A 25,504-nucleotide genomic window follows, 5' to 3' on the forward strand; every position below is an offset into this window, starting at 1 on the left:
GTCTACAAATGCTAGAAACGTAGGTTTGCCTTTCCTCTAAGATAAGTCCAAGTGTCAGTATTGCCTCACATGTTCCAACATTTCTACGGAATCCAAACTGATCTTCCCCGAGGTCGTCTTCTATCAGTTTTTCCATTCGTCTGTAAAGAATTTGTTAGTATTTTGCAGCTGTGACTTATTAAACTGATAGTTCGGTAATTTTCACATCTGTCAACACCTGCTTTCTTTGGGATTGGGATTATCAATTCTTCTTTAAGTCTGATGGTATTTCACCTGTCTCATACATCTTGCTCACCAGATGGTAGAGTTTTGTCAGTACTGGCTCTCCCAAGGCTGTCAGTAGTTCTAATGGAATGTTTTCTACTCCGGGGGCCTTGTTTCGACTCAGGTCTCTCAGTGCTCTGTCAAACTCATCACGCAGTATCATATCTCCCATTTCATCTTCATCTACATCCTCTTCCATTTCCATAATATTGTCCTCAAGTACATCGCTCTTGTATAGACCTTCCACCTTTCTGCTTTCACTTCTTTGCTTAGAACTGGGTTTCCATCAAAGATCTTGATATTTATGCAAGTGGTTCTCCTTTCTCCAAGGGTCTCTTTAATTTTCCTGTAGGCAGTATCTATCTTACCCCTAGTGAGATAAGCCTCTACATCCTTACATTTGTCCTCTAACAATCCCTGCTTAGCCATTTTGCACTTCCTGTCAATATCATTTTTGAGACGTTTGTATTCCTTTTTGCCTGCTTCATTTACTGCATTTTTATATTTTCTCCTTTCATCAATTAAATTCAATATTTCTTCTGTTACCCAAGGATTTCTACTAGCCCTCGTCTTTTTACATACTTCGTCCTCTGCTGCCTTCACTATTTCATTCCTCAAAGCTACCCATTCTTCTTCTACTGTATTTCTTTCCCCCATTCCTGTCAATTGTTCCCTTATGCTCTCACTGAAACTCTGTACAACCTCTGGTTCTTTCAGTTTATCCAGGTCCCATCTCCTTGAATTCCCTCCTTTTTGCAGTTTCTTCAGTTTTAATCTACAGCTCATAACCAATAGATTGTGGTCAGAGTCCACATCTGCCCCTGGAAATGACTTACAATTTAAAATCTCGTTCCTAAATCTCTGTCTTACCATTATATAATCTATCTGAAAGCTTTTAGTATCTCCAGGGTTCTTCTATGTATACAACCTTCTTTCATGATTCTTAAACCAAGTGTTAGCTATGATTAAGTTATGCTCTGCGCAAAATTCTACCAGGCGGCTTCCCCTTTCATTTCTTAGCCCCAATCCATATTCACCTGCTATGTTTCCTTCTCTCCCTTTTCCTACTCTTAAATTCCAGTCACCCATGACTATCAATTTTCGTCTCCCTTCACTACCTGAATAATTTCGTTTATTTCATCATACATTTCATCAATTTCTTCGTCATCTGCAGAGATAGTTGGCATATGAACTTGTACTACTGTAGTAGGCGTGGGCTTCGTGTCTATCTTGGCCACAATAATGCATTCACTATGCTGTTTGTAGTAGCTTACCCGTACTCCTATTTTTTTATTCATTATTAAACCTACTCCTGCATTACCCCTATTTGATTTGTATTTATAACCCTGTATTCACCTGACCAAAAGTCTTGTTCCTCCTGCTACCGAACTTCACTAAGTCCCACTATATTAACTTTAACCTATCCATTTCCCTTTTTAAATTTTCTAACCTACCTGCCCAATTAAGGGATCTGACATTCCACGCTCCGATCCGTAGAACGCCAGTTTTCTTTCTCCTGATAACAAGTTACTTACTACCATAAGTTTTTACCAGACAGATTCACCGTTGCTCAGCCTCTGCACGCACTTTTGTGTAAAAATGTGGCCTTCTTTCTGGCCACCAGCTTGTGACTGAGCGTTTGCTTTGCCTAAATCTGTGCATCATTCTGCTCCATGTCTGGCCACTTTTGAGCTGGGTCAGCACCTCGCATTCGCTACAGTCTTGGCGTGGTGTTGTCGCACAAATACGCAGACAGATCTAAATAAAACATAACTTATGCTTCTAAGACTTCAACTCTCACTGAGCAGTGGTATTTTCAGATAAAAGGAGACTTCTACGATTGTGGTCGCCCTTAAGCAATTTAACATTTTCTTGTGTGGTTCTAAGTTCCATTTAATCACAGATCACAAGTTGTTGGTTGCTCTTTCTAACCCTACGTCTTCCGTACCAGACAAGAGAGTGCATCATTTGTAGCTGTTGGCTCTCCTAATCTCTCGTTATCATTTTCAGATCTATTACTGCCTGATGAGGCAACATGACACCCCTGATGCCTTATCTCGCCTTCCGATTGGGTGGGACCCAGCTTTTGATCATGACGAGTAGCTTTGTTTCTATTTAGATACTGAGAACCAGACTATGGTCAATAGTTTTCCAATAATCAGTGCCAAAATAGCACTAGTCGTCGCCGCAGATCCTGTACTTAGTTGGGTCCTCTCTTTTGTGCAGCATGTGTGCACAGTAAAACACCTGCCCATGCCTTGAATCCCTTGCATAATTACTTCTCCCTCCTGCACCGCGTTTCTGTGTTTAATTGATTTTGTTAACTAGAGAGGGTGCTGCTCCCCGGGATGTGATTCCTGCTTTGGATATTTATGAAACTCGTGATTTTTTGTTTATTACTAGTTTGTTATTGGTAAAACATTCATCCAGCTGTGTTAGAATACTTTCAACTCCTTTAAATGTTAGTTTCAGTTTTTTGTATTTATTGTGTTGGTATCACCTATAAATCCAGTGGCCTTCTTGTTGATATCCTCAGGAAGGTCGTCAACATAGATGAGGAAGAGCATGGCTCCAGTAATCTTCCTTCTTATGGCACAACATGGTGGATTTTCTCCAGGTCTGAGAGCTGCTTGTTTCAACACTTATTTGACATTTCTACTCTCTAGTACCTGTCACCCAAATACGATTTCTATCATTTTGTATGAGCCTGTAACCCCATAAAATTAGAGCATTTATACGATGAATAACTTTATTGAAATGGAGCAGTTTAGTCATTCAGTACAATAAACGACCATGCAGCATGAAAAGTGTAGAAAAGCCTGAGACATTCATAAATACATTTTAAAAAGAACTTTATCTCAGCCTTTGTATATGTGATGTGCCATACCTTCAAGGTTAAAATTACACAGACGTTAAAGAATACTATACCCAGTATTTTTAAATAGGGAACCAGTGGTTAGAAAGACCTATTTCATGTGCTAGGACCTCTTGAATTAGAAATGCATGTGAGGTACATGTTTGTAAATTGCTTATGTTTCATAACAAATATCTGGCTGTTGCATCGACATTGGTGACAATACCTGCAAAAACAGTGCACAACAGTTTTTTATGTGTCTAAAGTAAACTTTACCTCCACTTCCAGTTCATGACTAGTATTTGAAGATTGGTATTACCTCATACAGAAAGTTGCAGACATGCATTTAATAAATGGTGCAGCATGTAATGTATGGTACAGCAAAAGAAAGTGCATGGAAAACTGAAGGCATGCACAGAGTACAGTTTCACATCAGAAGTCGCCTTAATTGCAAGAAATTTATCAACACAGATACAAACTTATTGACAACTGTGTTGTGAAACCACAGAGAACTGACTGCAGTCCCAACAAAGCATTGTTCACACTGAAAAATTTGAGAACATGGTAGCCTACTAGAGGATGTGACAGAAAATTCATAAATAAGCAGTTGTCAACTTGGTCATGAAAGGTACATAAACAACGAGTGCAAGCAATGGGGCCAGATGATTTAAAACGTGGATTGTCCAATGCTATACTCCAGAGCAGATCGTCTTAAAGCTTGTATTGGTACTGCCGACAGATGAGGCCTTCTTCAACGATTTTGGTGTTTTCATCTGCAGCAATAATTACGTCTGGAATGATGAAAGTTCATTGTTGTAAAATGGACTTAAAGCGTGTTACCGCAAATCTAACTCTGAGGTGTGCATAGAATAAACTACAGGAAAGAATCAAAGTGTCAGTGGGTTAAGCTGTATTCAGATGTTCACTACCTCACAGAAGCAACAACACCATCTCTAACATTCAAGCCTTCTTCAATCATCACACCTTCATGAGACACAAGTTTCTTACTACTGAGCAATCATCTGCATTATTACATTCGAAAATTACAGTAGAGAGAAATCAACCAGTATGACCATCTCTTATTAGAAGGTCAATATGCATCAAGAAAGATTATAAGGAATATTGTCATGGCACTAACAAGCTTTTTTCACTTTTACATTGAAAATATTTGGATACAGACTTGTAACTATAGAATGAAACAAATCTTATTGATTGTCTGATTCTTATTTGGTCCTGTAGGACCAAATCAATTAATACATTATTATACGAGCAAAAAGAGAGAAAAAACAAATGACAATGTAAACAATATAAATACAGGCTATTTACTAATACCTACATGGTTTCAAGAAAAGCAACTATACTGCAGACAATATACATATGAGACTTATAATATTACTTTAGTACAATATCTTCGTCGTTTACCAGCCATGGCTGGACAGACTGTGTCACAAATACAATGTTTATTAACTAACATTTACACAACACCATATACAAAATTTATATTACAAATAAAAGAAAATATTTATGCAGTGCACAAAAACACATAGAACATAGAGAAAATGAAGGAAAGTAAAACTTCATAGCAGCAAATGAAAATACCATAAAGCCAAATGTTTACAAAACCGTGTAGATCACACACAAAGTTTCGTTTTGGCAAAATATGTACTTTAAGTAAAACACGAAATTAAATGTGGAGTTAACTGAGAACATAAAAAGAAGATTAAATTTAGGCAAAATTATATATAAAACATAACAATATTTATTATTTTGTCCATTCACTAGAACCACTGTTGAAAAACTCTTCCAAGGAATATAGTGGGTGTTGTTTCAAGTCGCTTTACAAACACTGATAAACAGATTATTATATTTATAATGTAAAACAACTTTTACAAATATTATAACTCTGGAAATTCGTTTAAAATTTATACATTGTGGCTTATGAGGAACTGTTCCAATTTCCTCTTGAAAATGTGATGGTTGGTTGTCAATGGCCTTTTCTATATCCTGGGGTATCTTATTCTAAATCCCTATTCCAGCCTAGATAACACCATTTTGTACTATACTGAGTGTATCTGAGTCTTTGTAAAGGCTTTGCTTCTGCCTTGTCCTACAACTGTGAATATCACAACTTGTTTGGGAAATTGTTTTCTCATTGATTACAAATATCGTCACTGAGTAGATGTGCTGACTTGTAAGTGTCATTAGTCCAAGTGTGTTGAACAGTTGCCTACAGGACATCCAATCTGAAACATCGCAGATCGACCTCACAGCTCGTTTTCTGTATTTTAAAAACTTTTATCGCTTTTTTGGTATTTCCGCAGAATACTATACCATACGAGATAAGAGAGTGAAAATATATCAATTTTGACAAAATTATTGTTTTTCTGTCAAAAAACCGCAAAATAGCTCTTAGTGCAAAGCATGTTGAGCTTAGTTTCTTGAGCAGGTAATTTGTATATTTATTCCCTCTTAATTTATTATCCATTTTTACTGCTAGGCATCTTATATGTGTAGTGTCAAATATTTTCTGACTACTGATGTCTATCTCAAGCTCTTGGAGCTTGTTATTTGCTGTCTGAAACAGCACTGAATTTATTTTGGAAAGCTTTAATGATAGACTATTTGCTGCAAACCTCTTGTATGCATGTTGTATTATTGTTTGACTTGTAAATACTTTGACATGCCCTATATCCTTGTAAAAAGAGATCTACTGATGATTAAAGCTACTACTCTTGCTACTACTACTACTACTGCATCTACATCTATATCCATACTCCGCAAGCCACCAGACGGTGTGTGGTAGAGGGTACCTTGAGTACCTCTATCGGTTCTCCCTTCTATTCCAGTCTCATATTGTTCATGGAAAGAAAGAGTGTCAGTATGCATCTGTGTGGGCTCTAATCTCTCAGATTTTACCCTCATGGTCTCTTCACAAGATATACGTAGGAGGGAGCAATATACTGCTTGACTCCTCGGTGAAGGTATGTTCCCGAAACTTCAACAAAAGCCCATATCGAGCTACTGAGCATCTCTCTAGCAGTCTTCCACTGGAGTTTATCTATCATCACCATAACGCTTTCGCGATTACTAAATGATCCTGTAATGAAGCGCACTGCTCTCCGTTGGATCTTCTCTATCTCTTCTATCAGTCCTATCTGGTATGGATCCCACACCGGTGAGCAGTATTCAAGCAGTGGGCGAACAAGTGTACTGTGATCTACTTCCTTTGTTTTCGGACTGCATTTCCTTATGATTCTTCCAATGAATCTCCGTCTGGCATCTGCTTTACTGACGATTAATTTTATATGGTCATTCCATTTTAAATCACTCCTAATGCTTCTTCCGGATAATTTATGGAATTAACTGCTTCCAGTTGCTGACCTGCTATATTGTAGCTAAATGATTAAGGATCTTTCTTTCTATGTATTCACAGCACATTACACTTGTCTACGTTGAGGTTCAATTGCCATTCTCTGCACCATGCGTCATTTCGTTGCAGATCTTCCTGCATTTCAGTACAATATTCCATTGTTACAACCTCTCGATATACTACAGCAGGGGTTCTCAACAAAATTTTCTGGAGGACCCCCTCATCGAGCATGATTGGTACCTTGTCATATCACAGTATCAAGTACCTAAAAAAGGCAAATTAAGAGTCTTTTCATACGTTTTCTATTTTTGGTACCTAGAAAAAGTATTGACATATTCATTATTGAAAAAATATTGAGCTTAAAATTTTTTCAGTTTAGCAATCATTGTTATTGTAATTTTTTTTATTATTTCTCAAAATCTTTGTCTTCAAATCTGGGTGTTTAGTATAAAAAACTCCCTAAGAAAAAAAAATTGATTATAAATTGAAAATGACAGGAAAAAATTAAAACTACTTGTTTCAATTGTAATCTGCATTGAGGATTTCATACCATTGACCAAGATACAACCATCATCAGCAAACATTACTATATTTGCATTGCTATTTACTGTTGCGGGTAGGTCATTACCGTGCACTAATAAGATCGTTGGTCGCAGGATCGAGCCTTGGCGATCACCACACGTATTAGTCCCCGACTCTGATTTTATGTCTTACCTGCAGATGTTGGGGTAACTCTTTGGTTTCTGTCATGTAAGTAGGATTCTTTTTCTGGACACCTGTTGGTTCAAACTCATTTTGTGTTCCTTTAAAGTTTCTCTCAAACGAAAGTACATCAGGAAAATTGTATTAACAGTTTAAAAAAATTATTTAACAATTTTGATTATTTCTATGCAAAGAAAATTATTATTGCAAATAATGTATTCCCGTTTTAATCTCCATGGCAAGAAAAGGATTGCATGGAAATAAAAAAATCAGCAGGATAAAAAAGAGCTGCTGTACACTGACAATTTCAGTTGTCGACGGAAAATCTGAAGCTAACTACATGTAGAGTCCTTGATTATGAACTTTACCACTAAACGCATCTGTTATTATTACCAATCTTCTTTACTCATTTTGTTCGTAGGCCATTCGGAAATTAAACCGAGGATTAAACAAATGCAAAATGTCAGTACCATCATATTTAAGGAAGAGTGCCAGATGTTCAGAAACGTAAAGTGTGACGTTGTGCATGTAGCTCTAGTACTTGACGCCGGAAAACTTGATCTTCGAGAATTCAATGTCGCACCTTGTCAATTACCCGCAGCCTTTCGTACCGTTTTTACATCATATCATAAACAGTACTACAATCCATGAATACAATGGAAATTTTGTATGTCGTATCAATATCCTATAAAAATCAAGCTTCTGTAATACTGTAATTAAAGTGATGTGTTTTTATCTACTTTCAACCGTGCCTTCTGTGAGAAATTGATAGCATTTTCGATATGTCTCGTTATTTAATTCGACAAACTCCGAACATTCATACACTATATTTGTTTTACTCTCACTGTGCACGCAAGGTAGGTTGTATCATCTCTGAAACTTAAATCACTAAGGCAGCGACTTTTGTGCAATGTGCAATATGGCCGAGGACAATGGCAAGGGTGCTTGTTACGGTTTTCGGATTTTACCTTAAATTGTGCGGTATAAGTGTTTATTGAGTGTAGTATAACGATTAAGTCTGTTATATTTCCCGAGTAAGTACCTATTATACACCAAGCGCTATAATTTTTTCGGTCCTTGTTGTGAAAACCGTTTTATTGTGTACTTCCGCTCGGCCGTAAAGGAGTAGTGAGAATTCTACTCTCACAAGCGTTATTCTGTTTGAACGATTTTGTCCACCTGTTTGCCAGTTATCAGATATTTAGGGCTTGTGTACTGTATCAACCGCGCCGTTCATCATTTCATGTGTATGCAGAATTTATTTTGTATTCATTTATAAAGAAATGCTTCCACTTCATTACTGTATATTTTGACAGTCTTTATGAATATTTTCTTAACCGACAGTTGAAGCTCTCACCGCATACTTAGAAAGAGAATGCAATCTTGTGAAATGTATCGCAACGCTGCGTACGGGTTTCTTTTAAAAAACATCAAGTTCGTAGACTTAAATGAAACAAATTACTGCTGATATTATCAAAGAGATCTTTAGACCTTCAGTTTGTAAAGTCGGCTTAGACTCAGTCTTTTAATAACGACTATTCGAAAACTTCAAATTTAAAATTCACTGTATTGAGGAAGGTTATGCGGAGGTTCCCGTTCTGTGATGATACGGTGCATCTGTATTCAAAATCTCCGAGCGAAGACATGGGGCTTCATTTCCCGTCAAAGTATTCGCAGATATGTCTCCCAAAGGAGGGGCAAAATATCCATTTGAAAATGAGTTGTAGCACACAACCAGAGCTGGAGTATTTTGGAAATTAAGACAACAATACAAACATAGTTTACTATTGTCACTGTAGTATTTAGCTTCTCTGTTTGGTGTTTAAGATTGGTTTGTCATATTCAAGTTCATGATAGCATGATAACATAGACATAAGTCTTTGCTGTGTAGAGAGATTTGTATTTTCTAGAAAGTTCTCAAACCATTACCTTAAAAAATTTTTTTACTCTACAACTTTTTTAGTGTTACTGAATACCGTATGTAATGTTTCACTTTGTATTCTTTGTGCTACCATTAAGAAACTTGTTTTGTAAGCCAAGTGATTAACAGCAGCCGTCGACACAAAAGATTTTCATTTGTGCTAGACATTGATAGCTAGTGAAACATAATTAACTAAAGGATTTTGAGTCATTGTATGATAATTAGGATTTAAAAATGTGCTGAGTTAAAGAATAATTCAATAAGCACTATACCATTCTCCAAGCAGAGGTCAGAAGCTTAAAGTCACGAGAGGTACGTAACCGGCAATGAAAAATATCATAGGCTGTTCAATTTTTTATTGATTATCTAAGGCAGGAATCTGCTGTGTATGCATAGAATGAGAGATCACACATCTAACTACTAACAGACTGACCAGTGCCCCACATCCTGTGTGTGATATTCTTTATCAATGTACACCAGCAATGCCCTTGTTATAGTCATAGGAGGAGCAAGCTTATTAGCAGCATTTCACTGTTAAAAGTAGTCAGATTTTCTCTCTTTGTTCCCCTTACATTTGGTCATTTTTTCCCCTGTAGGCTGCAAAAATGTTTTCATCTGAACTGAAACCACTTGTCATTTGCTGTTTCAAAAGTGTTTTTGCATGGGCTGTTGTTTCTGCAAACCAGTTACGAATTTGTTGCTTAGTGACATTTTCGTGGAATGTTGTAAAGTTCTGTGTCATTCATTTAGAACTGGCTGTGTTTCAAAAAATGTGTAAAAATTTTGTGCTTAGTCTTAGATTAGTTGATGGGTCATCTTTTTGTTTTACTTATTTACTGTTCACTGTTCAGCAGTATTTCTTTTGTTACTGGGCAGTTCTGGTGCAGTTGACAAAAGCCATTGGGTTGTAGCGTTCTCTTCAGCCTCACTTAGGGGGAAAGGACAGAAGTTACACAGTGTGGGTCTTCTGATGCTTAATTTGTAATACGATGACTTGCCAACAACAAACTCTGTGGCTGCAGTAGTCATTGGGGTGTCCGGACAACTTCTATAGTTTTTTGCCATTTGTTCATGCATGTAATCGCTTGGACACCCTACATGGAACAGTAGCCTATACTCCAGTTACAGAAAGCTAGTTGTTCCAGTGATTAGCACGATGCAAGAACAGGAATTAAGATTGAATTCCAAGGGAAAAATTCACAATATGATTAATTTTAGTCACGGATGTGTTTTGAACTTAGTGTAAAATTGTCGCAGTACCAACCATTGACTTTGTCAAAGAACGAAACCTCACGTCTTATAAACCCCTCCTTAAACTTAACAACAGGAATGGATCTGTCCAGCATACTGCTACTAAACTTAACTTGTAAAAGTTGTGGTGTTGTGGCCTTCAGTCTGGTTTGATGCAGCTCTCCATGCTACTCTATACTGTGCAAGCTTCATGTCCCAGTACCTACTGCAGCCTACATCCTTCTGAATCTGCTTAGTGTATTCATCTCTTGCTCTCCCTCTGCCATTTTTACCGTCCTCACTTTCCTCCAATACTAAATTGGTGATCACTTGATGCCTCAGAACGTGTCCTACCAACCAATCCCTTCTTATAGTCAAGTAGTGCCACAACTCCTCCCCAATTCTGTTCAGTACCACCTCATTAGTTATGTGATCTACCCATCTAATCTTCAGCATTCTTCTGTAGCACCACATTTTGAAAGCTTCTATTCTCTTTTTGACTAAATTGTCATTCATGTTTCACTTCCATACATGGCTACACTCTACACAAATACTTTCAGAAACGGCTTCCTGACACTTAAATCTATACTTGATGTTAACAAATTTCTCTTCTTCAGAAACACTTTCCTTGCCATTGCCAGTCTACATTTTATATCCTCTCTACTTTGACCATCAAGAGTTATTTTGTTCCCCAAATCGCATAACTCACCTACTACTTTAAGTGACTCTTATCCTAATCTAATTCTCTCAGCATCACGTGATTTAATTAGACTACATTCCATTTGTTGATGTTCATCTTATATCCTCCTTTCAAGACACTGTTCATTCTGTTCAACTGCTCTTCCAGGTTCTTTGCTGTCTCTGACAGAATTACAATGTCATCGGCGGCGAACCTCAAAAGTTTTTATTTCATCTCCATGGATTTTAATACCTACTCAGATTTTTCTTTTGTTTCCTTTACTGCTTGCTCAATATACAGATTGAATAACATTGGGATATGTTACAATGCTGTCTCACTCCCTTCCCAACCACTGCTTCTCATTCATGTCCCTCGACTCTTATAACTACCACCTGGTTTCTGTACAAATTGTAAATAGCCTTTCGCTCCCTGTATTTGACCCCTGCCACCTTCAGAATTTGGAAGTGAGTATTCCAGTCAACATTGTCAAAAGCTTTCTCTAAGTCTACAAATGCTAGAAATGTAAGTTTGCCTTTCCTTAATCTATCTTCCAAGATAAGTCGTAGGGTCAGTATTGCCCACGTGTTCCAACATGTCTACGGAATCCAAACTGATCTTCCCCAAGGTTGAGTTTGATGTGTTGGCAAATGTGCCAACACCTTGTAGATAAAGGAGGCCGAAAGGCATGCTATCTAACGCAGACGGGCGTGAATTCTGGAACAGGATAAGTAGTGAATTCTAATAAGAAAAGTATGCAGCTCCTCGAATACTTATCTTTTATTCTTTGATGTGAATACAGCATTCTTGATGAGACATTTCATACGATAACTATCAAACTTGGTAAGGCTAATGGCGCCTTGCTAGGTCGTAGCCATGGACTTAGCTGAAGGCTATTCTAACTGTCTCGGCAAATGAGAGAAAGGCTTCGTCAGTGTAGTCGCTAGCAAAGTCGTCGTACAACTGGGGCGAGTGCTAGTCCGTATCTCGAGACCTGCCTTGTGGTGGCGCTCGGTCTGCGATCACACAGTGGTGACACGCGGGTCCGACATGTACTAAATAGACTGCGGCCGATTTAAGCTACCACCTAGCAAGTGTGGTGTCTGGCGGTGACACCACAGAGTTCTACCAGTTTTTCCATTCGTCTGTAAAGAATTTGTTAGTATTTTGCAGCCGTGACTTATTAAACTGATAGTTCGGTAATTTTCACATCTGTCAACACCTGCTTATGTTGTGTATCACTTCTTACGTTTGTCTTTGTGAAAATTGAAAATTGCTGTCAGAACAACTGCTAAACTGTTTATTTTCTCTCAAAAACAGAGTTCATGATCTGCTAATGTCAAATATTTTCAAAAAATATTCCATATGCATACTTTCTTATTATTTAACAAAACTGAGCTTAGTGTCAAAGACAGCATTACTGTCAAAGAGACTGGTGCTCCAGCATAAGTTTCAACAAATTGCAGAATTTAGGTTTCAGTTGGTGGCTGAGTGTTAACCTTGCATAAAATTTTTTCCGCTAGTCATTTTTATGGTAGTAGTTACATATTGGAGGCCCCACTCCCGGTCCCTCCCTTTGAAATCTTGGTTGTGGTGGAAGACTGATCTGTAGTGCAGCCCATGGTCTAGGTTAGGTGGGAAAGTGACAATTTGTGAGTTGGCAAAGCCAACCGATGTAAAAGCAGAAAATTCGGTTGTGGTTACAAACTGACTGGTTAAATGTTAACTTCTGCACCATATTGAAAAATATATAATTTTCATCAGTTTTAGATATAAGCTACCAGTATTACATGACTCATCTGGACCAAAGCAATGCAGTGATCTAACTGCGGATGTATTGGGCAATACATTTAAGAATCTGTTTTGCACATTGCATGAAGGATATGAGTTAATAACTGTAACCATGTTCACTTCTGTGGTTGTTGCACTGTGTGAAATATGGACATGATCTCTGGTGTCACTTTCAGAAATATAAAGATGCAGTAAGCGAGATCACCTTAATTCTGTACAGTTGTCAGTTATCATTACTCAAATGTTATTCAGGATATGCAGAGTTAACTTTGGCTATAAAGTGTGATTATAAACATAGCTGAGCCACAAAAATATTTAATTTAACGTGGAACTAGTATTTGCTTTTTTTCCCAAAGTGTTCATGCTTGCATCTTGAGTAGTCTTTGTATTCTAGCTACAGTTTAAGAAATGTTCTTTACATCTGAATTCACTGAGAACATACAAAATTTATTTTGGCGAGTTCATATCACAAATCTGGTCATCCTAATTTAAGCTGCTGCCTCCATTTTCTTAAGAGTAATCAGTATCTTACAATTCAAACTATTCCAGATCTGTTGCAGATGTTATAAAATTCAGGTATGCACTGTATATCTAGTAAACTAAAGTTATTTTTGGATGACTTGCCTGTGAACATCTGTAGTTTCAAGGCTTATGCTGATTGTAAAATAGGGAAAAGCTCATTTCTTCTTTATGAGAATATCTGTAGGTCCTAGCCACATGACTGTTGGCAAACTTGACATTTTGGTGAGTATCATCATAATAAGAAATTCGCCAGGTGCGAGTAGGACTCACGCTCTGAAGTTTCCATACAAACTTAACTATGTACGAGGGTTGGAACTATTTATTTATTGGCAACTATTTATTTACAGCTCGTACAAAATAGAGGTGTGTCTCAAAGTTTTACGGACCTTCAAAGTAGTCACTCGTTGCCAGCGATGTAGGAGACTCTTAGCAGTGCCAGTTGTGTTGACAGTTCGAGCGGCACAGTCTAGTGCCCGACGAATTTGTAGCGGTTCTGAAGTGAATGTCATGAAGTGTTTCCTTCAGTTTAGAAATCGAGTTAAACTTGCGAGGGCTTAAGTCAGGGGAGTGCAGTAGGTGGTATAGCACTTAGCAGCCCCAGCAGTCAAACAAATCAGTAACAGCTTGCACTGTATGTGCTTGAGCATTGTCCTGCAAAATGATGGTCAGTTCCTGCAGAAAGTGCCATCACTTCTGTCTCTATGCTGTTCATTTTCGGAACACAAGCTATGACCAGCTTAGAGACAGAAGTGATGACACTTTCTGCAGCACGTACAATGCAAGCTGTTACTGATTTGTTTGACTGATGGGGCTGCTAAGTGCTATACCACCTACTGCACTCCCCTGACTTAAGTCCTCGTGAGTTCAACTTGATTTCTAAACTGAAGGAAACACTTCACGGCATTCGCTTCAGAACTGCTACAAATTCATCGGGCAATAGACTGCGCCACTTGAACTGGCAATGTTAAAAGTATCCTACGACTTCCATATCACTAGCAACGGGTTATGCACAATTCTGATGACTACTTTGAAAAATGTATCTCTTTTGTACGAGCTGTAAATAAATAGTTGCCACTATTAGAGTTCCAATACTAGTATATAGATAGTCATCTATTCCAGAAATCAAGAATGTAGATGACTTTCAACTATTATGACATTGATACTGGCAAGTTATCGATCCCAGGAATTCTGAGACTTTTTGAGAAATTGTTTTTTAGTTTGAGGTCACATGACAAATGATACATTTTTGTGTCACATGATTACGGATTAACAATTTTCAGTTTTTTCGTTTGCATGCACTCTGGAACTGTGCTTCTTCGCAGTTGCATTATTCTAGAACGATGAGAAGTGCCCTACAGGTTTTGATGACAAGTTTACGAATGTCAAATTGTGTGACATAAATGGCCTTATCTTTTGATGGCATGGTCATAAGCAGTTAATATTTTTACTCTGCTAAGGGACCATAGATTTCAGCACATGGCACAAGTTTCACCTTGGTACACATCTACCTGTTTTTAACAATCTGACAGGAAACAGTGATCCTATAAGGGTTCCATTTTTACTTACTAAGTTACAGAACCCTTTAAAAAAACACACGCTTGTATGTGGTCAGCATGTAGCAGTGTTTACATAATATTTGTTGATGTGAATATGATCCATGGAACATGAAACTGACTGACTCTGGCGAAGGTAACAGGTATGACACTCCAAAAAATGTTGTTTTTAAACACTGCCCCTGGTTGCTAGCCCGAGAGCTTTTCCTCAGCAGTATATGCTGTTTCGATAAGAGTATGATTCTGCAGTACTAAAAAGTTCCTACTTTCACATTGAATCTTTCACTTTGTGTAGTGGGTGCTACAATTAAATTTCCAGACAGATTAAACCTTTGTTTTCATATGGGACTTAAAAAGCTGTCACCCTGAACTATTTGAACATGTTTTGTGACACCTGAAGTGATTGTATAGTAGGGGTTCTACTTCACCTGCCCATGAGGAATGCTGAAATAGTTCAGTGGGTAACAGCATTCCCTGTGAAAGGGAAGGGTTGATTCCCAGCCCAGCAAAGTTTTAATCTGTCATAAAGTTTAGTCATTTCAGTAATTTTGTGAGTGTAAATATGTATCAGTTCCATTACGGTGAGTTTAGTTCAGTCTTCAGTAGATCCTAAGGCCACTGACTGCGGCATTTTTCTGTGTCAGTTGCTGATATTAAAAATGACACATTTTACTGTTTAGGAATCTGTGTTAAAGTGTAGGTTCCCCAGTAACTGGGTGCATAAACCAGTTAAAAGGTTAGGGGAACACAAGGGCATCCTATAAATAGGACCATGTGTAGTAAAACACTGCAGTGTTCACACCATCCAGTGGGTTGAGGACACCACCACACCATTGTCTTGTTAAACGTGACATCTTATGCAAATTTAGTTTTGAAGCCTGTGTTAAGAAATTATATGCAGTAATCAGAAATTTTGTTCTTAAATACTCAAAGTAAAAATATTAATTTGAGAAGCTGTAACTTGATTTGATTCCAGTTTTTCATTACTGTATATACATTGTTCACCTGTTAAATAATGCTTGTACGTCTGAAACCTGTCCTTCAGTCAGTAGCGTAATTGTACGTTACAGTGAGAATGGTTCAGTGCATTTCAGATTTTCTCCTGAACATTCAGAACCAAGGGAGAGAAGTACCTTTTTGCTAGATTCCAACACATGGGAATTATTGGCAACAGCACCAGTCAGATTCCTGTAGGTGTAACTCAGTGCAAGATGATCCTGTCACCCCTCTTCAAGACTCATTAACACATGAGTCATGGCAAGTAGAGTGGGTACAAGTGGCAAATAATGCCCAGCATTTGACAATGGTGTACTTTCTCCCAACCACAGAGACGGAAGGAGGTAGTTCTCACCAGATCCATAGCTACCTTGTCAGACATGAAGATACTTGGATGCCATCAATTTTATCTGACAACAGACACTGCAAAAGTTTCCAAAAATTTTTATTGTTGGGCCTCCTTAAGGATGATTTTTGTGTGTAACAAGGTTTCATCCATTTTTTTATCAAGTGATGAGATAGTAACATTACTCTGTAGTAGAGTTCTTTTTAGTTCTATCTTCAGTTAAGATTTTTAGTTAATAAAGTATATTACAACATGTAGTAAAACCTATACAATGATAACCTTTTAAATGTGCTGATCTAACTTTGTGATCAAATGGCCAGGCATTCTTGTTTTAATTGTGATTGTTTTTTGTAATGGGGGAACAATTTTCGTAACTTACTTTAATAGTTCATTTTTCATAGAACAATCTGTTAGCTTCCCTACTTGCTGTGCTGTGGAGTGATGCCAACCACTGACAGCACTAGAACAGGCAGTGTGGGGATCGGGAGTGTTTGCTCTTCTCTCAGATCCACCCAGATGAGCAGCCTTCCTTGCTCTTCCAAATGTTACACGCAGACAAGACATCCTCCCAAAAGCTGTTAATGTGTGCATGGAATATTTTCAGTAAGATTGCTTAAGAATGATTTTTCATGAAATTCATATTCACATTCAGTAAGGGTGTTAAGAACCATTGTCATCATTGAGTACCCTAAAATCATACTCGGGGGCTGTTCACAAATATTTGCTGTGTGTGTAGAGGCACTGTTGTTTAGTTAGTGTTAAAAACACACTACAAAATTAGAAAGACAGTCACCTTGGGGGACCTTAAATCCTGATCGTTGATAGTCCATCTTCCAAAACAGCTCATATTCACTTAAATATTCGCCTCACTTAATGGTTGTGGTGTAAAGTTGGTGGAATTACTTATACAGATAGATGTCTATTGTTTTTTCCCCGCATACCCTTTGCATGGCCAACTGAAGATACTCACCTGGACATGCTTCAATGACATCAGTTTTGTAGTGCTACCGCCGAAACACAGCTCTCTAGTGGCCCAGCTCATTACGCATCGATCTCTTGTATTTACCGTTTCTGCTTCGCACAAGTACAAATGTTGTTACTATTCATTGATTATTATTTACTCTAGATACTAAAAGACTACTCTCAGATAATTCCATTATCTTTAAATTACTTCAAACCTTTGGCCCCAAGAGTTTACTTAATACAGTTTAACAACACACTATACTGTTTAGACTTTTTATAAAAAGAAAAAGTGTAACCATCACTCATGATGATACTCAGTAACAGCTGTTTTGTACTTAACTACTGCATTTTGTTTATCAGGCAGTGTCGTTCAGTCTCGTCATTAAATTTCTTGACACACACAGACATTTGCAAACAATGTTTTGTACTTTGCTATAGCATGTTTTAGGTCAATCATTGTACTTCAAATTCATTCTCTCTCTCTCTCTCTCTCTCTCTCTCTCTCTCTCTCTCTCTCTCTCTCTGATCTTTAAAGCAGCAACATTTGTACCGTCAAGAATCTGAGTGCAAGGTTAACATTTTGCTACTGAATACTCCACATCCTTCTCCTTTCCACTTCTTTCTGCTACCTCAGAAAACAGTTGTTAGGCATTAATGTTCATGGAATCTGTTTGGGAGAATCGCTGGGTTGTGTTACTGGTCCTTCAGTGTTGTTTGTGGTTTTGTTAATTTGTCAGGAAAATGCTAAACTGTCTTTCTCAATGAGGCTACAGATATTTTCTCGCCTCACTTACCCAAGCACAGTTCTTGTCTCTGACATCTGTAGCAAGTGATATTGATAGCACTTTACTTCTTGCAATTGATCCAGTTCTTTCAAACTACTTGACTTAAATTATTGTCAAAAACTCAGTGTTTTGTAGCATAATAATTATTTTCAGTTGTGGTTGGGAAGTAAGTTGATGAGCACTAGTAAATTATTTTAAAGGTGAAGTTCTATTTCATGTATGGCAAGTATATGTGAACATTTTGATTGAGCCATTGTAATGTTTGATTGGACAAATGTTTGGGTGGGCATATCAGTGAAGATGCTATCTATCCTATTTATTAAACTAGTTTTATCAGTCATTAGAGCATTTTTTTATTGCAAAATGGTACATAATCTGTCATACATGTTCACAATATAAAAATTTCGTACACAAAAATAATTTTACTAGCTGCTAAAATTGTAATATTAAAAATTTATGTGGGGAGTTAACTAAAAGGAAACTTTGTAAAAGTATTCGGTCTTGTCTCCATTGAGGTATGGAGTTTCATATTTATGGGAAATGTTGCACTATGAAGGAATTGAGAGAACTATAAATTTTGTCACTTCACTGATTACTGTGACAACAAATTGGGATACCTTTCTGGAGCAACTTAGCAATAAGAACTTAGGGTTGGGCTATTAATTTTCAGTAAATAACATCTCAGACAGAGAGAGGGAGGGAGGGGGTCCAAACTGATCTTCCCTGAGATCAGCTTCTACCAGTTTTTCCATTCTTCTGTAAAGAATTTCTTTGTTTTGTGCAAGCATGACTTATTAAACTGATAGTTTGGTAAATTTCAACCTGTCAGCAACTGCTTTCCTTGGAATTGGAATGATTACAGTCTTCTTGAAGTGTGAGGCTATTTCACCTGTCTCACGCATGTTGCACACCAGTGGAAGAGTTTTGTCTTGGCTTGCTCTCCCAAGGCTATCAGTAGTTCTGAAGGAATATAGTCTACTCCTGGGGGCCTTGCTTTGACTTAGACCTTTCAGAGTTTGTCAAATTCTTGTTGTAGTATCATATCTCCCATCTCCTAATCATCTATGTCCACTTCCCTTTGTATAATATTGCCTTCAAGTTCATCTCCCTAGTATGGATTCTCTGTATATTCTTTCCACCTTTCAGCTTTCACTTCTTTGCTTAGGACTGGTTTTCCATCAGAGCAGCTCTTGATATTCACACAGCTGCTTCTCTTTTCCACAAGGGCTTCTGTAATTTTCCTGCAGGTGGTATATATCTTTTCCCCTGTAAAATATGCTTTGAAATCCTTACATTTGTCATCTAGCCATTCCTATTTAGCCGTTTTGTGCTTCCTGTCAACCTGATTCCCTTTCTCTTGTGTCATGTGGTGCATTTTTATATATTCTCCTTTCACCAGTTAAATTCTGTCTCTCTTGTGTTATCCAAAGATTTCTATTGGGCTGTATCTTTATACATGTTTGATCCTGTGCTGCCTTCAGTATTTCATCTCTTAAAGCTACCCACCCCATCTTGTATTGTATTACTTTCCCTGGTTCTAGTCAACTGTTGTCTAATGCTCCCTCTGAAACTCTCAACAACCTCTAGTAGTTTAAAGTTATTAAGGTCCACTCTCCTTAAATTCTGACCATTTTCCTATTTCTTCTGTTTTAATTTATAGTTCATAATCACCACATTGTAGTCAGGGTACAAATCTGCTCCTGGAAATGCCTTAAAATTTACAATCTGGTTCCTAAATCTGTCTTACCATTATATAAAAGTCTGAAACCTTCCAGTGCCTCCAGGTCTCTTCCACATAAACAACTTTAGTGTTAGTGATGATTAATTTGTTCTCTGTGCAAAATGCTACCAGATGACTTCCTCTTTCATTCTTTTTCCCGAGTCCATATTCACCTATTATTTTTTATTCTCTTTCTTTTCTTACTATTGAATTCCAGTTTCCAATCAGTTAAATTTTCATCTCCTGTAACTGTCTGAATAATTTCTTTTACCTCATCATACATTTCTTCTATCTTTTTATCCTATCTGGAGATAGTTGGCATGTAAACTTGTACTACTGTGGTAAGTGTAGACTTCATGTCGGTCTTGGCTACAATAATGTTCATTATGCTGCTCATAGCAGCTTACCCCATTCCTGTTTTCTTACTTTATTAAAACCACTCCTGCATTACCCCTATTTGATTTTATATTTGTAATCTTTATTCACCTGACCAGAAGTCCTGTTTCTCCTACCACTGAACTGTACTAATTCCCACAGTATCTAACTTCAACCTATCCATTTCCCTTTTTAAATTTTTAACCTACCTGCCTGATTAAGGTATCTAAATTTTCACACTGCAATCCATAGAATGCCAGTTTTTGTTTCTTCTGATGACATCCTCCTGAGTAGTCGCCACCTGGAGATCTGAATGGGAGACTATTTTACCTCCAGAATATTTTATCCCAACAGGATGTCATCATCATTTAACCATGCAGTAAGCTGCATGTACTTGGGGGGGGGGGGAATTACAGCTATAGTTTCCCCCCTGCTTTCAGCCGTTTGCAGTATCTGCACAGCAACTATGTATTTAGACCTACAGTGGTTCCTGCAGGCATGCCAGGTGAATGTGAGGAAGTTCAGTTATAAATACCATTTCTCTCATTTTCCCCAATTTCGTTCATGTTCAATCATAGTTGTGTGCCATCTGTTGGTTATGGACAACATTTTAAGATGTAATGTTCTTTCATTATCTCCTTTCAGTATTTCAAAAGACCTTCAGCATATTACTGGATGTTAAAAGCCTTCTTTAGTTCAATGGTACTTTCTGTGTGTTGTCTTACCAGTCATCAGCTAATAATCTCAGGATAAGCTGCATTAGTCAGGTGGGGTGAATTGATCTCATTTTTCATAATTTTAGTTCACTGCAGGACATTTTAGTACATAATTAACTTGCATCCTGCAGTAAGGAGTGTAAAATATGCAAATAATGTACTTGTTACTGTTATTCTACTGTGAAATTGAATATGAACGTGTAAAAGTAAAGGTGTTGTGAAAGTTTATAAACATTCAGGGGGTCAAGTATTGAATTTTTCAGTTGACTATTATTGATTTTGGTAGATGACAACGGATGTTCCTGTTTCAGATACGCTGGTTACAAATATGATGGCTGCAGCTATACAGGAGAATGGGCTGCAGTTATTACCAAATGGAAACCTAGCCCACAATATAGGTAATGTTGAGCCAGAGACGGAGCCTGATGGGACTTCCCAGCGTCTCATGCCTGCTGAAGGCCCTCAGCAGCCTATCGCACAGGCTGAAAATCAGACTGACAGTGGTGAAACACCTGAAATAGACATTGTAATAAACAATGTGGTTTGCAGCTTTAGTGTGAGGTGCCATCTCAATCTACGACAGATTGCACTGAATGGTGCCAACGTTGAATATAGGAAAGAGAACGGGGTGTGTATCATACAAGTCTAAACAGTGATCATGTATTTGATGTAGATTGCATGCAGGTCATTAATAGCATGTATGTCATTTGGTTAATAACTGTTCAAATGGGACAGAATGGATCAACACTAAATTGTTTCTAATAGGTAGTAAGTTTATAACTGATCTGAATTTGATTGATGATTATCTATAATGTAATTGAAATGAGTGGCTATGTCAACAGTGTAATATAAATAGTCATATTTATTGTGAATCTTTTACATTTTACTAGTGTTATGAATTGTTGTGGGCAGTTTGTGGTAAAGCAGTAGTAAGAAAATGATAATTTATTTGTTAAATTTATATTATAGCCTAGAAAACAAGAAGTCGGTTATGTAATATTGCCTGATTAATAGCAGAGAAAGCATCAAATGGTTTTTATCATTCCAATTTGGTCTGAAGTTCTGGCGGTTATAGAATTGATGCAACAGTATTCGCTTTCTTACTCATTGGTGGTAATTTGCTACGCCATGGTTTTCTCATGGATACAAATTGGCACTTTGACATCTGCGCATGTTTAACTTCTCTGCAATTATTTATAAATATTTTATTCATGAGTTTATTAGGATCAAGTTTCGATTTTTAGACACACAATTGCCTTGAGCTGCAGTTTCACAAATTATACATACCACTTTCTTTGTTACTACTGTCTTCAATGTATGGATTGATGTGTTGGTTTGTGCAGTCGACATTTTTGTTTTGTTAGGGATGGTGATGTAAAGAAATTGATACTCCAAATATGAAATGCCAGTTTTGAGTAGTTTCCTTACCTTTTGTGCCATGTTTGTTGAAAATTCTCAGTATGCAGTGGCTCTGTGTGTGTGTGTGTGTGTGTGTGTGTGTGTGTGTGTGTGTGTAAAATGGATGGATGGCTGAATGTTTAAGGGTGCAGTGGTATATATTACTATGCGGCCATGATCAGTTAGTTATCTAATTGTTCCAAGTAAATGACATTTTGTCTGTTACAAGCGGCCATTGTGTTCCCTCTCGTTAGTTCGCTAAATGTGCAGTTACTTCCAAATGATCTGGCAAATTGAAATTGATAACTCAGTGTGAACTTGTTGTAATTTCTGGTAAGTTCTGCTGTATTTGATGAGCAAGGTGTTGTAGTGGTTAAGATGCTGGACTTTCATCAATTTGTTCAAATACGTGACCAGGCTTCCTGAATTAGGGGTTCTGGGGTTTTCTTAGATCACTTTGTTACCTCTAAAGTGGTTGCTTCTTCAAACAGGCTGCAGCAGATTTTCTTCCCATACCTTGTTGAATTAAACAAGTACTGAAACAAACTCTGTGACTGGGGCATTTAATTCTAACATTCATCTGTATTATGTGCAATGTCCTGCAATCCATTGTCTATAAACAAATTTATCTGAAAGCAGTTCATTTATCGAAGGTGTGAGAACCATAAGCTCTTAACATCACTGACAGAAGTGTTTCAATGCATTTTGCAGTGTCTCTTTCATGGAAGTTCTCTGTATGCACTGAGGTTGACCCTTCACCTGTGGTTTAGTGGGAGGTCATGCCAAGGTGGGGCTGATCAGAGGGCCTTCCCAGTTCATCTGACCAATAGGTTTTGGGCACTTTCTGTGGCTGAGGGAGGTCCTGTGCCAGATGCAGTCACCTGCCCTGTTCCAGAGAGCCTCTTGGGCCCTTCAGGTACGGGCATTTACACAGCTGGGATTTCTGGTAGTGGAGAGCCCTAGCATTAGGCACATAATGGGATCCCTCAGGGACATGGGTGCAAAAAGAGGAAGGAATTCAGTGTGCACTTAGTGTGCATGTGAGAAGAAGTCACTCCAGATGTGGAAAAGGTGCTACCAGATACCAAGGTGCAGCCAACTGTGGGTCATGCTCACATCAGTACTAAGAATGTGTTTTTGATCGGAGAGACTCTCTCTTGTTTTGAGTGGCTGGCTGATATGGTAAAAGACTACCAAACACTGCCAGTCTTGTTCGCAAGATGAAGGCGGAGCTCACCATCTGTAGCATTATTGACAGAATTGAATAGATGCCTGAATCAGAGACTCAGACCATTCTGCAGCTGTGCAGGCTGCAGATTCCGTGACTTGTGACATCAGGTGGTTGGTTTCTGGGTTCTACTTAATAGCTCAGGAGTCCACTACACACAGGAAGCAGCTACACGGATACTGGGGGCTGTGTGGAGATAACTGGATGGTTTTTTAGAGGGCTCTCTGGAAACTACATAAAGGGCGTTAGTGTAAAAGGGTGCAAGGCAAACATAGGAAGAGGCAGACCTAGCAACAAATGGTATAGAAGTTATAAATTTTTGTAGCTGTGCTGGGAGAGTTCCAAGCACTAATGGAAAGCACTGAAGCTCAAATCGTTAGAGGTAAGGAAATCTGTCTAAAGCTGGAAATAAGTTCAGCCAAAATTTTTGCAAAAGACTAACTATGGTGAGGCAGGATGGATTGCAGTTGGCGGTGGAGTGTTTATTGCTGTCAGAAGTAGTTTACCTTGTAGTGAAATGGAAGTAGATAGTTCCTGTGAGCTGGTATGGGTAGAGGCTATATACTTGGCAACCAGAATAAATTAATTGTTTCCTTCTATTGAACTCCTAACTTGGATTATACAGTTGCTTAACAGTTCAAAGAAAACTTAAGTATTATTTCAGATTGGTACCCCATACCTACAATTATAGCTGGTGGTGACTTCAATCTACCATAGATATGTTGCCAAAAATACTTGTTTAAAGCTGGTGGTACGCATAAAACATTATCCAAAATTGTATGCAATGCTTTCTCAGAAAATTATTTTGAACAGTTAGTTCAGAAGCCTATTCAAATTGTAAGTGGTTGCAAAAATGCACTTGACCTCTTAGTGACAAATAATCATGAGGGAACAGGTAGCATAGTGATGGACACAGGGATTAGTGATGACAAGGTGGTTACAGTGAGACTGACTACCCTAACATCCAAAACCACCAAAAATTAATCAAAGTATAGCTATTTAAAACATCAGACAACAATCTGCTTGACACCTTCCAAAGATAGTCGCTCCTCCTTCTGACCTCACTAAGCATTAACCAGATGTGGTTTGAATGCAAAGAAATAGTATCGACAGCACAGTACACAGAACGGACCGGAATACTGTTGCAGAAGTAACAGAAATAGTGGTCAAATTTTAAAAATGCAAAATCCACAAGAATGGCAAAGTTTTAGAGAAGCTCAACATTTAGCACAAACTTTGATGCAGAATGCTTTTAATAGTTTCCACAAGAAAACCTCCATCTCGAAATCTGGAAGGAACCGAAAGAGATTATGGTACACAAGTGACAAGAAAGTCAATAACTTCACTGTGCATTTCATTACCTTATCTGTGGATAACAGTGGTGATGTCACTGATGACAGTTCCATTTGAGCAGAGTTATTAAACACGTTTTTATCAAAATTCCTTCATCAAAGTCAGTGAAGTAAATATTTCAGAATTCAAGTCTAGAACACCTGCCAGCATCAATTTACAGGTAGATTCCGCAGTGTAGCAAAGCAGCTTAAATTGCTTTATAAAGGCAAGACCTCTGGCCCAGATTGCATACCAGTCAGGTTCCTTTCAGATTGGTGGTACAGTAGCTCCACACTTACCTATCATATACAACCTCTTGCTTGTCAAAAGATCCGTATAAAAAAATGTGAAAGTTGCACAAGTCACACAAATACCCAGAAAAGGTAATAGGCGTAATTCACTGAATTACAGACCCATATCACTGATGCTGGTTTGTTGAACATTTACTGTGTGTGTGTGTGTGTGTGTGTGTGTGTGTGTGTGTGTGTGTGTGTGTTATGAATTACCTCAAAGAAAATGGTTTATTGACAGATAATCTGCATGGATTCGGAAAACATTCTTTTGAAACACAACTGGCTCTTTGTTCTCACAAAGAAGTAATGAGTACTTACTGACAGGAGGGATGTCATATTGGTTCAAAATATTTAGATTCCAGAAGGCTTTTGACAATGTTCCTCACAAGCAACCTCTATTCAAATCGTGCACCTATGGATATTGTCTCGGTTGTGCAAAGCGATTCTTGATTTCCTGTCAGAAAGGTCA

General features: G+C 37.9%; 1 protein-coding gene across 1 annotated transcript in view; it reads left to right on the forward strand.

The window, feature by feature from the left end:
* The first annotated feature begins 8,092 nt into the window (after positions 1-8,092).
* Positions 8,093-25,504, forward strand: part of LOC124595184 (TATA box-binding protein-like 1) — a 43,580-nt gene continuing 26,168 nt past the window's right edge. Inside the window, exons 1-2 of the mRNA XM_047133802.1 lie at positions 8,093-8,224; positions 21,096-21,412. Coding sequence (XP_046989758.1) covers positions 21,113-21,412 — 300 coding nt within the window. The 5' untranslated portion in view covers positions 8,093-8,224; positions 21,096-21,112. The remainder of the gene's footprint in view (positions 8,225-21,095; positions 21,413-25,504) is intronic.

The sequence above is a fragment of the Schistocerca americana genome, chromosome 2 (genome assembly GCF_021461395.2).
Source record: "Schistocerca americana isolate TAMUIC-IGC-003095 chromosome 2, iqSchAmer2.1, whole genome shotgun sequence".
Classification (NCBI taxonomy): domain Eukaryota; kingdom Metazoa; phylum Arthropoda; class Insecta; order Orthoptera; family Acrididae; genus Schistocerca; species Schistocerca americana.